General features: G+C 28.0%; 1 protein-coding gene across 2 annotated transcripts in view; it reads right to left on the bottom strand.

Moving 5' to 3' along the window:
• The window catches only part of LOC100207220 (phospholipid-transporting ATPase ABCA1), a 77,453-nt gene extending 70,252 nt beyond the window's left edge, over positions 1-7,201 (bottom strand). Inside the window, exons 1-3 of one of the 2 annotated variants that reach the window (XM_065790635.1) lie at positions 6,831-6,992; positions 6,691-6,727; positions 6,545-6,614 (exon numbers count right to left, since the gene is read on the bottom strand). In XM_065790635.1, the coding sequence (XP_065646707.1) occupies positions 6,545-6,610 (66 nt within the window). In that variant the 5' untranslated portion in view covers positions 6,611-6,614; positions 6,691-6,727; positions 6,831-6,992. Of the gene's footprint in view, positions 1-6,544; positions 6,728-6,830 lie in introns of both variants that reach the window. The other variant, XM_065790634.1, reaches the window with a different exon arrangement.
• Positions 7,202-16,564: the final 9,363 nt, after the last annotated feature.

Raw genomic sequence — 16,564 nt, 5'->3', positions numbered from 1 at the left:
TCAAATTACCTGGTGTTTTTTAAACAAGGTAATTTAAGGATTATAAATAAAATAAAATAAATTATTATTAAAGGTCTGAATAACTTGCGCTGTAATTTAAAAATCAACCAATAAAAAATTATGCTTAAGCTATTTGCGCATTGTATGAAATATTAATATTGATTTTTGTTTAGGGGAAAAGTTTAAGGAATTATTTATCTTAAAATTTAAATGTTTTAAATTAGAAATTAATTAATTGATAATAATAATAATAAAGATATGCTTTAAAATAAAATATTAGAGTTTTTTGTTTTGTTTTAAAATAACCATAAAAAGTTCAAATCAGTTTTTATAAACTTTCAAACTCTTCTGTTTTTAATTTTGTATATATTTTGTACATCTCTTCAAAAGAGTTATGAGTATTTAATTTATAAGAAAATATTGAATAAGATTTAAGGGTCATTCCAGCTCAATTCAATTTATGCCTGGCACCATGCCACCTCAGATTTAGATGATTTTTGGTATACAAGCTTAAATAAATGAAAGAAAATTTTACTCCAAAATTTAGTGTCTAACTCCTTACGGTCTCAGAGATATGGATACTAAGTCCCAATCTCTTTATTTACTGTTTTTTTCAGCGGAATTTTTTTTTAAAGCTAACTGCATAACACAATTAACTTTAACTTATAAAATACTTGCTCAATAGTGTTAAAATTTTGTACCTAACTATTTTTTTAGGGTGAGAAACTCAAAAAAGATTTCTAAAACACGAAAAAATCAAAGCTGCAATATGAAAATTCAATTTTAAAATGGTGTAACTCTTTTTAAAAGTTTTTTGATGTTCCGTACAAAAAGAAGTATATCTTGAGATGCCTAAAAGATATGATTTTGAAATTTTTTCCTATTTTTCAATATACAACAAACTCCTTATAAGAAAAAAAACTGAGGATTTTTTTTTTGAATCTGATATATTTGCATTGGAAGTTTTATAAAAAAAACTAAGAAAAAATTGTTATTTTATAATGAAAAAAAATTATTGACATTTATTCTTTGCATTTTTTTTAAAGGTTTTAGAATCTCAGGTACAGTTCTAGTATATGAACTTGTTTGCATTTCACATTAAAGATTTTTACTTTATACAATCTTTAATTTAAATCATTTAATAAAGGATTTTTTATTTAAAGAACTAAAAAATAATATAAAAAATATGAATGATAAAGGAAGATGTTTAATTGAAATAATAAATAAAGAAATTTGTCATAATAATATCAAGAAAGTTTCAAGCCTTAATAATGTAGAAAAAGACTTAATAGTTAGTCGCTATGGCATTAAAATTGATGAAAATACAACAGTTTGCTTACACCATGAATATGTTTACTTAAAACGTTACTCCACAATCCACATACTTTTCTGTGATATATTTAATTTACACAATGGAAAAAGAAGAAAAGGTATTATTAATTAACCATGAAACTTTTATTAAGTTTTTATTGTAGTTATATATACTTGATTTTTTTTTTGCAAAATACTCACTAAAGCAATAATTATCACTTATGTTTTTAGGAGGATGTAAACAAATTAGTTTACAACTTGCTGGGAAATTGAAAAACATTGGTTTTAATGTTATTCCTGGAGAAAAAATATCTCCATCATGTAAAATTAAATTGATGTCATTTAAGGATGATGGACCAGGAGAACCGACATGCAGCCAGATTTACGAAGAAAAAGATAATGAAGTTACTATAAATGAATTGTTAAAAGAAAATCTCAATTCTTCTTTGACAGCTATGAATATAAGTCCTTTCAAAACGCATGCTGTGAATAGTAACTCAAGAGTTGCTCTCGGTAAAAAGAAATTAATACAGTCAAAAAAAATCAGTCAAGTTAGGTATTGCAAGGACTTTAAATATAAATCCTGAGCAGTTAAGCTAAGAAAATTTCTTCAAAAAAATATCTTAGGAAGTTAAACGTAAAAAAATGAGATGGATATACTAATAGGAAAAATATAATTAAAGATGTTAATTTCCAAATGAAATAAAAAAATTCAATCACTAGCACTGGTTGTAACACTGGTAACAATATGGTGCAGATATCACACAAACTGCTGCAGAAAAATGGTATTTTATCTTTCCCTAGAAAAAAAAATGAAAGGAAACATCTCAAGAGACTGTTGATAAAATTATTGAATTTTGATGTAATAATGAAAATAGCAGGCAAATGTCTGGTAAAAAAGATTTTGTGAGTATAGCTCGACGATCTCATATGTAAAAGTGTTTGATTCTCTCAAATCTAAAAGAACTGTATGCTAAGTTTAAAACCGGTTATCCTGATATAAAGACTTGTTTTTCTAACTTTTACTCACATCGTCTAAAATGGTGCTTTACAGTAAAAGCATCTGGTACGCATACAGTATGTGTGTGCACATACCATCAAAATGTGAAGTTAAATGATTAGTGCAGTTGAATTATCAAAAGATTATCATGAACCTATCAATATGCTTGTTTGTAGTAAGAATTGCATGATACATCATTGCCCTTTGTGTCCAGAAGATTCTATATAAAGACATTATCAAGAAGATATTGATGAAGATGATTATTGTATAAATTACAAACAATGAAAGACAATAGACCGATCTGAGCTTGTTAGTCTTACAGAAATCACAAGTAACTTCATTAACACTCTAATAAATAAGTTACAAAAACTTACTGTTCATTCTTACATTGCAAAAAGTCAAGCTGCTTTTTTAAGGAAATTTAAAAATAAGTTTAGTAGTACTGAGGTCATTGTCCTTTGTGATTTCTTAGAAAATTATGAGTTTGTTTACAAGACGAAGTACAAACTTTTCACTGGAACAAAATTCAAGCAACATTACATCCAACAGTAGTTTATTTTAAAGTCAATAATGTCCTTAAATGTGATTCATTATGTTTTATCTCAGATGATTTGCTGCATGATGTAGATATGGTATATCATGTGATGAAGTTAACACTTAAATATATTAAAAACAATATTTCTTATCAAATAGAAACCAATCATTACTTTTCAGATGGGTGTGTTGGCTAGTACAAAAACCTTAAACACTTCATATATATATATCCCACCATAAACAAGGTTTTGCTATAAAATGTACACAATCTTTCTTTGCAACAAGTCACTGTAAATCACCCTGTGATGGTATTGAAGGTACTGTAAAAAGACTAACATCAAATGCTAGCCTTCATCAAACAACAATAAATCATTACTTACAGCATCTGCAATGTTTTATTTTTGCCAAAATAAAATCATAGGAATTAGTTTTGATTATATATCTAAGGAGTCAAACAAGATAATCCAAAGTAAAATAAAGCAAAGATATGCAACTGAAAAAACGTTACCAGGCACTCATATTTCATTACCATAAGTAACACAAAAACTGGAGCTAAAGTTTTTTCTGAACAATTAGAGTATTCATTTGTTTTCAACTTTCAAATTGATGAGATTATTAAAGAATGCTTGTTTAATATAAGCATTGGAGCGTTTGTATGTTCAATATATGATAACAATTCATGGATCAGACTAGTTGAGAATATTGATATTGAAAACAAAGACTTTCAAGTTAGATTCATGCATCCATTTTACGCTTTAAGATCATATTGTTGGCCTTCTAGAGATGATGTGCGCTGGGTTCCATCAACAAACTTATTTTTAATGATTAATATTTCAACAACTGTCACAGGAAGACAAGACAAAATCAATTAAATTGATCACCAAAGCATTAAAGAAAGCTGGTCAAGCTTTAAACCAGAGAACTAGTATTTAATGAAACTGTTAAAAAATGTTAATTCATAAATTTTCTTACAATTATTTACTTATTCCATGGTTGTTTTTTTTTAATTTCGATACTTTAGGTTTGGGTTTAATATTATAAAACTTTAAATGCAAATAAATCTGTTTTAAAAAAGAAACCCTTGCATTTTTTTGTATTATGGCATTTGCTACAAATAAAACATTAGGGAAAAATTTCAAAATCATATCTTTTAGGCATCTTAAGATAAACATTTTTTCGTAGGGGGCATCAAAAAATATTTAAAAAATATTACTAAAAAAATATTATTTTGTTAAGAGTATTAGTAATGAAAATTCAGGACCTTTTATTTATAACAGTAAACAAGTCAGTTGCAGAACAAGAGAATCAAAATTGTCAATGAGACATCGGATGCAATTGAGATATTATAAGATTGTTAATTAAAGATACAAATACCTAGCTAATAATAGAGAGAAGACTGGTTGGATAATAGAGTTTAAGTTTTTAAAATTAGAACCATAGATGCCATTCTCCAGGAAAAAAAACAAGATTTAGTTAAGCACTTGCTATATTCAAGAGATGAGTTAAAAGAAAAAAAACATTTTGTTGTCAAGAAAGTTTTCTCTCTTGAGAACTGATGAAAAAAAGTGATTATGATTAGAGTAAAGCTTATAATAATTATAAAGTAAAGCTTATAATAATAATGATGATAATAATGACAACAATAAAAATGATGACAACAACAAAGATGATGAAGATGACAAAAATGATGATTATGATGATGATGATGATGATGATGATGATGATGATGATGATGATGATGATGATGATGATGATGATGATGATGATGATGATAATAATGATAATGATGATGATTATAATGATGATGATTATAATAATGACAGTAATAATGATGACAATGACAAAGATGATGAAGATGACAAAGATGATGATGATGATAATGAAGATGAAAAAGATGATGATGATGATGATGATGATGATGATGATGATGATGATGATGATGATGATGATGATGATGATGATGATGATGATGATGATGAAGATGACAAAGATAATGATGATGATGATAATGACAATAACAAAGATGATGATAATTGTGATTTAAATTCAAAATAACCTGTATATTGATATTTTTTAAATTAAAATTTTTTTAATAATAATTACTTTTTATACAGTAAAATAAAAAATGTTACCATTATGTCTATGGTATATTATATAATTATGGAAAGTCACATGAAACTACCGGTAGAAATAGCATTTGTACAAGTCAAAAGAGTTATGTCCTTAAACCTCATTCCCTATGTACTGGATAAAATTCATTTGTTTAAACCTTTTGTAGAGCATGTTTTTATATAAAAGTGTAAAATATATTTGAGGGCTTTTTTGTAAATTGTTTATTCGAAAATAACTCCTACATTATATAATTTAATAAATTTTCTTTTTCAATCATCTAAATTATTTTATTCAAAAACTTCATTAGTCAAAACTATGCTCTCAAAATAATTTTGAAAAGTGAAGTTTTTGATAAAATACTTTTATTCAAATTTTTCAAAAACAAAATTTATCAAATTGTATAAATTAGGAATCATTTCTAAGTAACAAAAACAACAAAAAAGTCTAATCAATAACAATAAAACTCAACATGACAGTTGGCTCTGGCGAGTACAATGAATTTTGGTTAGAATCAATGGATAGCAGCAAGTACCGAGGAGTGCCACTTATTGACTTATTGAAGTATTTAATCTAGAGCCTTAACAGTTACTACTCATTGAACTACAACAATATAGACTGCAGTGCAAAAATATTAGCATAGTTTTTAAAATACTTATAGGAAACAAAGATATAAAGACCACAAAATAGAATTAAAAGAAAATCTGTTACAAAGAGGAGTTCCTCAGGGCTCTGAATGAAGTCAAAACTTTTCATAAATTATATGAGAATTTTTAGTTATCAAATAAAAATAACTTACATATAAGATGTTTTGATTTGCTGATGACATTACAAATCACAACACAAATGACTCATTTGCGATATGTGATTTGTAATGTCATCATTACATTTTAAAAGTTAATACATATCCCAAAGTAAAATTGAAAAAAAAAGTTTTCAAAGAAAGAATTAGGGTAAAGCTATAGTTAAGTGGCCTAAAATTTTTTTTTTTTTTTTTTACTTGTTGCGCTCTTGTCAGTGGAGACTTTTTAGACAAAAGAAATATTTATTGGCTTCAGGGTTTGGCACGGAGCAGCAACCTTTTTTCTTTTACTATTCCAATAGATATTCCTTATGTTTAAAAAGTCTACACTGACGAGAGCACAACAAGTGAAAAAATAAAATTACTTTAGGTTGTTTAACTGCAGCTTAACCAGAGTCAGCACATGATGGCATAGAATCCATCTGTTATTTTATTAAAAAAATAAAATTATTTTAGATCATTTAACTGCAGCTTAACCAGAGTCAGCACATGATGGCATAGAATCCATCTGTTATTTTATTAAAAAAATAAATTAAATTAAATACATAAGTATATATAATTCTTAACAATAAATACTTAATTTTTATTTTTAAATACTATATATACTTAACAATAAGTTAATTTATAAGTTAAATTATGACCAGTTTTAATACTAAACATACAACATAAATATTCATTAAGATTAATCTTTCACTTTTTAAAATTAAAAAAAATGTATGTTTAAGATTAAAAAAAAAATGTGTTTGCAATCTTTTTGTTGTTATTGATGCAATATAAAATTTACTTACTGGAGTTCTTTTTTTTAATGTATAGTTTTTCCATAATAGAAGTTTAAGCTGATGTAAGAAAGCCATAAAACTGATAAATATAATTCCATATATTGGTTGTTTAAAGTAATTCTTTTTGTTGATTTCTTAGCAGAAGAAACATTCACCTTAACAAGCCATCGGCATAATTTCTGATTTAAAACTCTTAAAACAAACAAGTAATTTGAATGCTAACAAAATTGGTTGTAAAAAACAACTTTCATAATTATGTAAAGTTATAACTATAATTAATTTTTTAAGTATGTACTTTTTTATCCGGTCAGAATTGTGAATAATAACGATTATTAATACTATTGATAAAGATACAAAAATCAAGAACAAGATTTTTTATAAGCAGGATTTAACAATTTGATGCTTGAATATAAATTTATTCAATAGAACCTTTGTTTCCGATAGAATTTAAACAATTAATTTTTACTTCATTTTATTGTTTATTTCGGCTACAAATGTTTTTAAACGCCGAATGCTTTAGGAAAGTAACGCCTCGAAAAAAGATAGAAAGTAAACTCGCATCACCGAAGTCATAAATAAATTCAATTTGAGATTTTCATTAAGCAAATTTTTAGTATCGAATACTGATCTCTCTAATGGCTGCAAAAATAAAACACTTGCTTATATAAAAAGATTTTTATCGAGTTTAATTTAATTATAGACGGTAAAAGTAATAGAATGGGAGGGCAATCGCAGTTGAATATTTTTTCTATATCAGCAATTGAAAGCAGCAAGATAAAAAAATTTTATAAGTTAGCAACAAGCAGTGGCGGATCCAGCATTTTTTGATCTTTGTGATAGCTAACTTCCAGACATGGAGCTAATTCCAAACATTTATATGTTTATACTTATGTCAAATAATGAGGGTTTGCAAAAAAATGCGATGATTGGAGGCTGGGAACAAAAAAGCCCCCAAATTTTTGCAACGTGAGAGCAACAAGTTGATGAAATTTTTTTTGTGCTATTCTCAACTAGACTTATATTCATCGATAATTTTTAAGTTTCATAGTATTATCTCTAAGCGTTCAAAAAATATGATCACATAAAGTTTAAACCCCCCTCAATTTGAGGGGGTTGTAATTTTTATATGGTCATAATTTTTGAACGCTGAAAGGTAATGCTATGAAACTTAAAAATTATTGATGAATATAAGTCTAGTTGAGAATAGTACAAGAAATATTTCATCAACTTGTTGCTCTCACGTTTGGGGCAGGTGTTGCAAAAATGTTGGGGCTTTTTTGTTCCTAGCCTCCAATCATCGCAATTTTTTGCAAACTCTCATTATTTGACATAAGTATAAACATATAAATGTTTGGAGTTAGCTCCATGTCTGGAAGTTAGCTATCTTAAAGATTATAAAATGCTGGATCCGCCACTGACAAGAAAATCTAAAAAAAAAATAGTTTTTATAAAGTTTTAAAGTTTATTGCGACACTTTAAATATTGGCATGTCTATATTCGTTTTTTTGAAAAAAGTCGAACTTTGGCTGATTTTATATTAGTTCGAGGGAAGGTAATTTTTCTTTATTTAAATCTAAAGTACAAACATTAAATTTTCACTACTATACTAATAAATGCGTGAAAAATGTTTTAGCAAATAAGGTTACGTATGGTATTCAAGTGCACTCTAAAAAGATAACATTACAAATTTAGCAACAAAATGACAATTATTTGGTAATAAAATTGCGTCTAACAGCTTGCGGTCTTTTATTAAGGAATTTATTAAAACTTTAAAATAATTGCTTTTTTAACAGTATTATAATTTATTTTGTAACAGTTTTATTTCAGCAATTTTACGTCTATTTTTTTGAGATCCAAGGTCGAATCCAACTTTCAGACTTGGATCAAACTCCAAACATTTATATGTTTATACTTATGTTAAATTAGCAACAAATTGATAAAATATTATTAATAAATTAATATTCATCGATACATTTTTAATTTCATACCAGGCCCGTAGCAACCAGGTGGGCAGCAGGGGCATTTGCCCACTCAATAATTTTTCAAATAAATGATTTTGAAGAAGTTGACTCAAAAAATGACTAAAAAAAAAAGGTAGCACTGCTCCCCTCCTCCTCCCCCTCCCTAATATAGATATTGTTCCTACGGCCCTGCATACAACAATCTTTTAGATTATTGAATGAAATTTCTTTTTATGACCAAAGTTTGAGCCCCCCTCAATTTGAGAAGGTTAAAGTTTTTTGTAGTCATAATTTTTGAACTTTAAGAGATTATTCTATGAAATTCAAAATGTAAAGATGAATTTTAAATTAGTTAATAGTATTAAAAAAGATAATTTATCAACTTGCTGCTGTCCCGTTTGGGGCGGAGGCATTGCAAATTTTAGGGTATATACATTAATAAGTATAAACATTATGTTTATACTTATCTCAAATAAGGATACTTTGTGAAAAACTTGTATGTCGTTTAAATGTTTGGAGTTTGCTCCATGTCTGGAAGTTAGCTATCTAAAACACTAAAAATGCTGGATCCGCCCGTGAGATCTGAAAAATGAAATGTAATATCAAAACTTATCAACGAAATCAATCACAGTTAGGCACAAAAAAATTATTAAATCTAGACCCAAAATTTATTCTGACGCAAAAAGTAAAACTTAAACAATTGTATTGTAACGTCCAGGGTTTTTCGGTTCCGGGTTCCCGGACTCGGACTCGGCGAGTCTGTGGGTAAATACCCGGATCCGATACCCGGTTTAAGGCTCGGCGAGTCTCATGGTTTGAATGTTTTGCCTTGTTTCGTAGGCAGCGGTGCGTCGTCGAACTGGATCCTTACCTTTACTAGAAAAATATTGTAGTAGGGTTTGTGAATCTAACTTAAAGTTGAACTTGGCCACGGCATTTTAGATGTTTTGAGAACATTCAAGTTTATGTATGTTTCCATGTATGTCCGAATACATACTAAAATAATTAACTTCATAACTTAAATTTTTTCTTATCGAATGTTTTTATATATAAGCGAATGATTTAAAGGGTTTGCTAATATAATATGTTTCTATATTAGCAAATGTTTTAAAAGCATTCGCTAATATAAAAACTTTTGATTAGAAAGATATAAGTTATTAACTGAATTCTTTTAGCGCGTATTTAAAAAACTTAAAAAAAAACACTTTTTATTTATTAATTATTTCTCTATTTTAGGAAAAAAGTGAAATATCATAATTTTACTAGAACATTTTTTACAGCCCCATTATGCCGAAGCACTCCAAAGTGTGGGAGTATTTCACTCAATGTGCTGATTTGAAAAGTGGAAAATGCAATAAGTGTTCAACGATAATATCAAACAAAGACGGAAATACTTCATCAATGATTAAACGTTTAAAAGTTAAACATGGAATTTCTTTACCAACACGCGAAGAAATAGGAGAAAATTCTTGCACCAAACAATTTAAAACTATCGACAAGAAAGCCTTTAGAAGAAGTTGTGTCTATAATGGCCGCTCTTGATGGTATATCAGTTAGGGCAATTACAAAGTCTAGTTTTATTGTGAAAGTTTAGTAAAATCAAGTTGTAATCTTGTAAAAGTCGAAAGAGATGTTATGAATTTAAATCATAAGTTTTATGAAAAAAAGAAGTTGGAAATATTAGAATTGTTACAAGAAAAAATTAAAGAAGACCGACGATTACACTTGATGTATGGACGAGTATGAAAATTCGGAAATATCTCAATATCAATTTGCATGGAATTGAATCTAAAGTTTATAATCTGGGTTTAGTGAGAATTTTTAACTCGTGTACAGCTGTACAGTTAGTTGAAAAAGTAGAACAACATTTAACACATATAATTAATTTTAAAAAACATATAGCTGGTTCAACCAGCGACGGTGCAAGTGTAATGATAATATTTGGAAGAGAACCTACTAGTCTCTATAATTTGTGTTTGAATCACACTATACACTTAGCTGTTTGTGATGTACTTTATAAAAAAAGAAAAGTATTACCGTCTTGCAAAATGAAGATGACGTTGATGGAGATAGAAATGACCATGGTCAAGATGATATTAATGATGATCAAGATGAAAATTATTATTCTGACGAGGGCGACGGTGACGTCGAAGAGTATGGACAAGTTGAATTAACAAATTTAGGCAATGTAGAAGAAAATATAAAAAGTGTTCGTATAATTGTCAAATTTTTTAAAAGTTCTTCTGTGAGAAATAAATATTTTGCAAGAAAAGATTAAAAATAGTTTTAGGAAATGAACTTCAGCTGGTGTTAGACGTAAAAACTCGTAGGAACTCAATGATCGAAATGATATCTAGATTTTTAAAACTATTTTATATCATTAAAGAAGTTCTGCAACATATTGGAAGTGTACATTTAATAAAAGATATTAATATTGAATTATTAAATGAATTGGAGTATACTCTAAAGCCTTTTAAATTAACTGTTAAAGCTCTTAGCAGAGACGATGCTAATCTTGCAACAGCCTGATTGGCAATTAATTTTATATTAAGAAAATTAAAAGAATCCAATGGTAATTTAAGTAGAGAGCTATTAATGACGATGAAAACTCGAATAAATAGCCGTAAAAACCAAGAAATAGAAGAGCTATTAGATTCTCTTGTAAATGGTACTATGCCTTCAAAGAAAATACAATTATTTACGACAGATTTACTGAAGAGATTATTTGGTGTGGATGAAGAACAGCAAAACAAACATGAACAGAAGCATTCAGCTGAAAATAAAGAAAGTACTTCAGGAAACACAGTACCATTAACACTGGAGGAAGAACGACATAAAATATTAGAAAGTGCGAAATGTCCAATTATGCCAAGTTGCAGAGATAAATTAGCTAATATTAAAAAATAATTTTTATTATTTTCAAAAACTAAAAAAAGATAAAACCAAGATCAACATATTCCGAACAATCATTTTCTGTAGCATCCAACTTCTGTACAAGAATTCATTCTAGATTATCGGACAATTCATTTAGCGCATAAGTTTTTTTTAAAGTTTTATTTTTTAAGTAAAACTAATTGCTCTGTTTTGTATTAAACACTTGCAAGTATTTTAATTAAGTTAAGTTTATTTTTGCTAGTATATTTACATGCATTTTATAAAATGCGATATTTTTAAAAAGGTAATGTTAAGTTTATTTGGTAGTTTAAGATTATAATAAATCTATAGAATAATATATTTACGTTAGACGTTGAACTGGCTAAAAGTTGTTTTATTTACCTTAACGCATACCAAATCCATTTTTAAAAATCGGCGTGAGAAGAAAAAATCATTTCATGCTATTGTTAAAATTGCTAATTAAAAAGGCGTTATGGACCCGGACCCGATAAACATTCTTAGACTCGACTCGGACTCGTCGGGTCTAAAAATGCCGGGTTTTCCCAAACCCTAGTAACGTCAATAGAAGAATGTTCTTTTAATTTAGAGTAAAAATTAACATGGAAACAGCTGAATTATTATGACAGAATAAAGACGCTACCAAAGTTTCCTAGTTTCAAAAGTTCATACGAAATAGCTTCTTTGTCTTATTTAACGAAACACTTCATAAATTAATAAATTGACAAAAAAAAAATGTACAACAGTATTCTTCTGATGCTAAATACTTTTTTATATTGGAAAATAAACTTTATATCTAAAACCTCTGCTCCGATTGGATTATTCATATTTGATAGTAATTTCAGAAGCTTACTTACAACATATTAAAAATAATGAAATTAACAAGCATTAACCTTTAATGTTGTACCTATAACCTTTAAACGATATGATGATAACAGCCACCCACACTTTTCCAACTTTTGAATCAACTTTAAATTCTCAAGAAAAAGCTATTTCAATACACCAAAATAATAATGATCAGCTTAATTGCTTAAATATCTGCATTTTAACTAATCTTCACATATTTATGAACGGTAATGTACTAGATGAGTAGTCTACTCTTCATCTTCTAGAATTAACTCTCACTTCCAATCTTTCGTAGAAACCATATATCAAATCCGTTGCAAAATTAGCATCTGCTAAGGTTGCATCTCTTTATTGTGCTTGCCACTTTCTTAATCAGGATTCTATTCTTTAACTCTATAAATCTCAAATCCGTACTTGTATGGAATACTGATGCCATATCTGGAGCGAACCTTTGAATGATGTCTTTTCTCTTTAGACAAGGTGCAAAAACGTATTGTAAACATATATGGACCTGCTCTTGCAGCCAACCTCTAACTATTATCACGTAGTTGTAATGCTGCTTCCTTTCTTCTTTCTATAGATACTATAATTGGCACTGCTCTAAAGAGCTAGCGTCTCTTGTACCATCTACTAAAATTCATTCTCATATTAACCGTCATTTAAGTCTCATCCTTTTACTGTAACTGTTCCTAAGCGCCCTTAAAATTCTTATTAGTCTAGTTTTTTTCCTCGAACATCAGTTCTTTGGAATTCACTCCCTTTATCTTGGTTTCCTGATTTATATAATTTTCAATCTTTTAAATTATGTTATTCATTATCTTTTTCTATAAACTTTATCCTGTTTCTTGTAACAACTTCGAACTCTAATAGTGGTTGCCGGTGACGCGAAATAGATTAACTCCCCAAAAAGTTAACTCCCGGTTAAAACATTTTAACTCCCCGGTTAATCTATTTCGAAATAAATTAACCCCGGGAGTTAAATTATTTTAAAATACAGCGAAATGGTTAACCGGGGGCTTAAGTATTTCTAACCCCCACTGAAATAAATTAACCCCCTATAATACGCGTTTTAAATAATTTTTAAACTTATAATTATATCTACAAAATTTTGTAAGTATTCTATTTTAAAATTTTTTTAAAATATATTTAGTATTATATATATCAAAATATATAATATATAAATATTTAGTGAGCGTTGAATAAAGTTACTTTATAACTGTTTATTTTTGACAAGCCTTAATATTATGTATAAAAATAGGTATGCTACATGAAATTTTTTTATTGAATAAATTCTAGGTTGTTATATATCATTAGAAAGAGCTTCTATTGAATATTTTAAAAGTGAAAAAATTATTAAAATTAAACGATTCCACAAAAAGTTATGACGTTTTAAGTACCGATTTTTAGATATATGGATTTGTTGATAAAACTGTGGTCAAAATAAAGTTTTTTTTAACTAAAATTGTTATAACTTTGTCAACTCATATATATATGCCTAAAACTTAGTTTCAATAGATAGATATAAGAATAGCCTACACATTAACACTGTCATACACCCTTAGGGTGTATCTGGTAGGCTAGAGGGGCCACCCAACCTCCACCTTCACTGTCATAATATCAATAATTCATCTTTAAAAGTATTTTTTTTTTTTTACTGCTAGTTTTTATATGCAAGTAGTTGTTTTTATTTCTTTCTAGAACAAATACGAGAGGTTGATTTTTAAGTCAGGGTGTATGTGGGGTTGGGGGAAGCAGCGTATTATTGAAAACACCCTATTAAGGTGTAAGACCCCTCAAAAATCATTAAAGAATCAAAAAAAATCTTTTGTGTAATTCTGACACGAAATTTATCGCTGAACTCGAATTTGAAAACCATTTCTTCAAGTAAGATTTAGTTCTTGAGATATAAATCTATTCCTTCGACTGGGTAAATTTGATCTGCCTAGCAACACACATAGCAACAGGTTTTTAATCAGAATTGCAAGCTATTTATTTTTTTGTCTAAAATTTTGTCTGGTGTAATTAATCAACTATGTTGTAGACAATCAGAATTCAATCTTTCAGAATGTTTCCTCAAAAAAAGGACTCAATGTTTAATATTTGCTGCTCTAACTGCGATGAAAAAACTGAATTTTGTACTTCAAAGAAATATTCTGGGAAAAAATTTTGAATGTAAATAATATAATAGTTTATTCAATGCGTCATGTGGTCAAGTTATTTCAGGATTAGAAAAGCTTACATCTTAAATGAACATTCCTAAACCTATGATGAAAAATGATTACAACAAAATAAATAAATCTGTCTCTGATTGTGCTAAAATTTTTGCAAAAGAAACAATAATTGACGCTGTTAAAGAAATTTGTCAATCTTCTTCAAATATTGTTGACACTGCATTATCAGCTGATGGTAGCTGGCAACATAGTGGGTTTTCTTCATTAAATGGAGTTATTACAGCAATATCAATGGCCACAGGTAAAATTCTTGATTACGAGCCAATGAGTCGGTCATGCAAAGCACGTAGTCTAAAATTAAAATTTAAAGAAAATAATACTTTTGGATTTGAGGCTTGAAAGTTATCACATGTTTGTAAATAAAATTATCGTGGCTCTGCTTCTGGCATGGAAGTAATTGGTGCACAAAGAATATTTGGTCGTTCTATTTCACAAAGTAAACTAAGGTATGTTAACTATTATGGTGATGGCGATTGTAAAAGCCTACTCTTTATTCCTGGTATATATACTCTTCAAGGCTGTTCAACCATAAACAAAAAGCGTTTAATTTTCATAGAGTATTAAAATCGACCAACATTTAAAAAGCGAAAACAAGTTATTCGTGGATGCAAAAAAAAAAGAAGATGACTCAGAGAATGACCAAGATGGTTATCTATATGATTCTGGTTCTTGTTCTTATGAACAACAGATTTTAAATTGAGTATTTGACATTTTTATTTGGTAAAGTTGTTAATGTAATATTAAAATGCTTTTTTCTCAAATTATCAATTTCTAACCTCCTGGCCATCTTATCTCATTAACCGTATGTCAGATTTGCATGAAATTTTCACCAAATGTTTATTGCATCTAGTTTTACAATTGGAACTAAAAATTTTACAATACTGTTAGGAGTTTTTGATTTATAAAAGATTTAGTTTACAAGAATGCATTTTTTTAAATACGCCATTTTGAAAAACTCAGCATAGCTTAAATACTTTGGTTTTTAGAACAATTTTAGTTCAGTTTGTAGATTACTATGTTGTTAATCATTACCGAAAAGTCATATTCTATATGCTTTCGGTTACTGAGATAGAATGGCTGGGGTGGTCTCAACATTTTTGGGTGTTTTAAACTAATTTTATTAGTTGCCATTTTACTTCGTAACCATGGCAACTAATAAATTTATTTTAGATTATTTAAAATCTTGTTATATAGTTGTTTCTCAGAAAATACTTGGTTTTTTATTAGAGAGATTTTTTCAATAAACAATTTTTTGAGGGGTCTTACACCTTTATAATTTTACACTAATAGTAATATTATTACTAATAGTAATAGTATTACTATTAGTTTTACTGTTTCCATTCAAAAATCAACAAATAAATTTCAAAATGAAATTATTAAAATTCTTACAATTTAACTTTTCACTCATTTTATCTAAATAAAGCAACATTATAAAATTATTATGACAGTAATAATATAAACAAACAAAAATATAAACCTTTTTAAGTTAAAAAGGTTTATATTATTGTTATTTAATATTAATTTATTGTTATTGTTTTTAAAATATAACAATGTGATTATCAATAATAATAAAATTTAACCTGCAAAGAATTTTATCTCGTACGCCCCCTTACCCCCCGCCCCCCCCCCCCCCCCCGCAAATGATTAAATAAAAAGGAAATTAGGTACCAAAATTGTGCACCTAAATAGGGTATCACCGCCTCTGAATCTGGCAACGAAATTTAGCAGGATCATAAAAAATGTGCTAACTCAAGTGTCAGAAAAATTGAGAGTTTGTCAGGCTTTATCTTCAATAATTCCTTGATGCAGAAAGTAAAAAACCGTTTTGCCAAAACTTTTGAATATCAATATAGCTACTTATAAAGTTCATTATTTTATTCAGAAAACACATATTATTAAAGTTTATTCATTCAAGTTTTTAAAAATATCTATGTTGGTATGAAATTCCGAAAAATAAATCAACATAAGTCTGCACAAGATTATAGAAAAAAGGAAATTAGGTACCAAAATTGTGCGCCCAAATAGAATATCACCGCCTCTGAATTTGGCAGGAATATAAAAAATGAGCATACTCGAGTGTCTGAAAAAGATAGAGTTTG

This window comes from Hydra vulgaris, chromosome 02 (genome assembly GCF_038396675.1).
Source record: "Hydra vulgaris chromosome 02, alternate assembly HydraT2T_AEP".
NCBI lineage: Eukaryota > Metazoa > Cnidaria > Hydrozoa > Anthoathecata > Hydridae > Hydra > Hydra vulgaris.
This window is presented reverse-complemented; position numbering and strand designations above follow the sequence as displayed.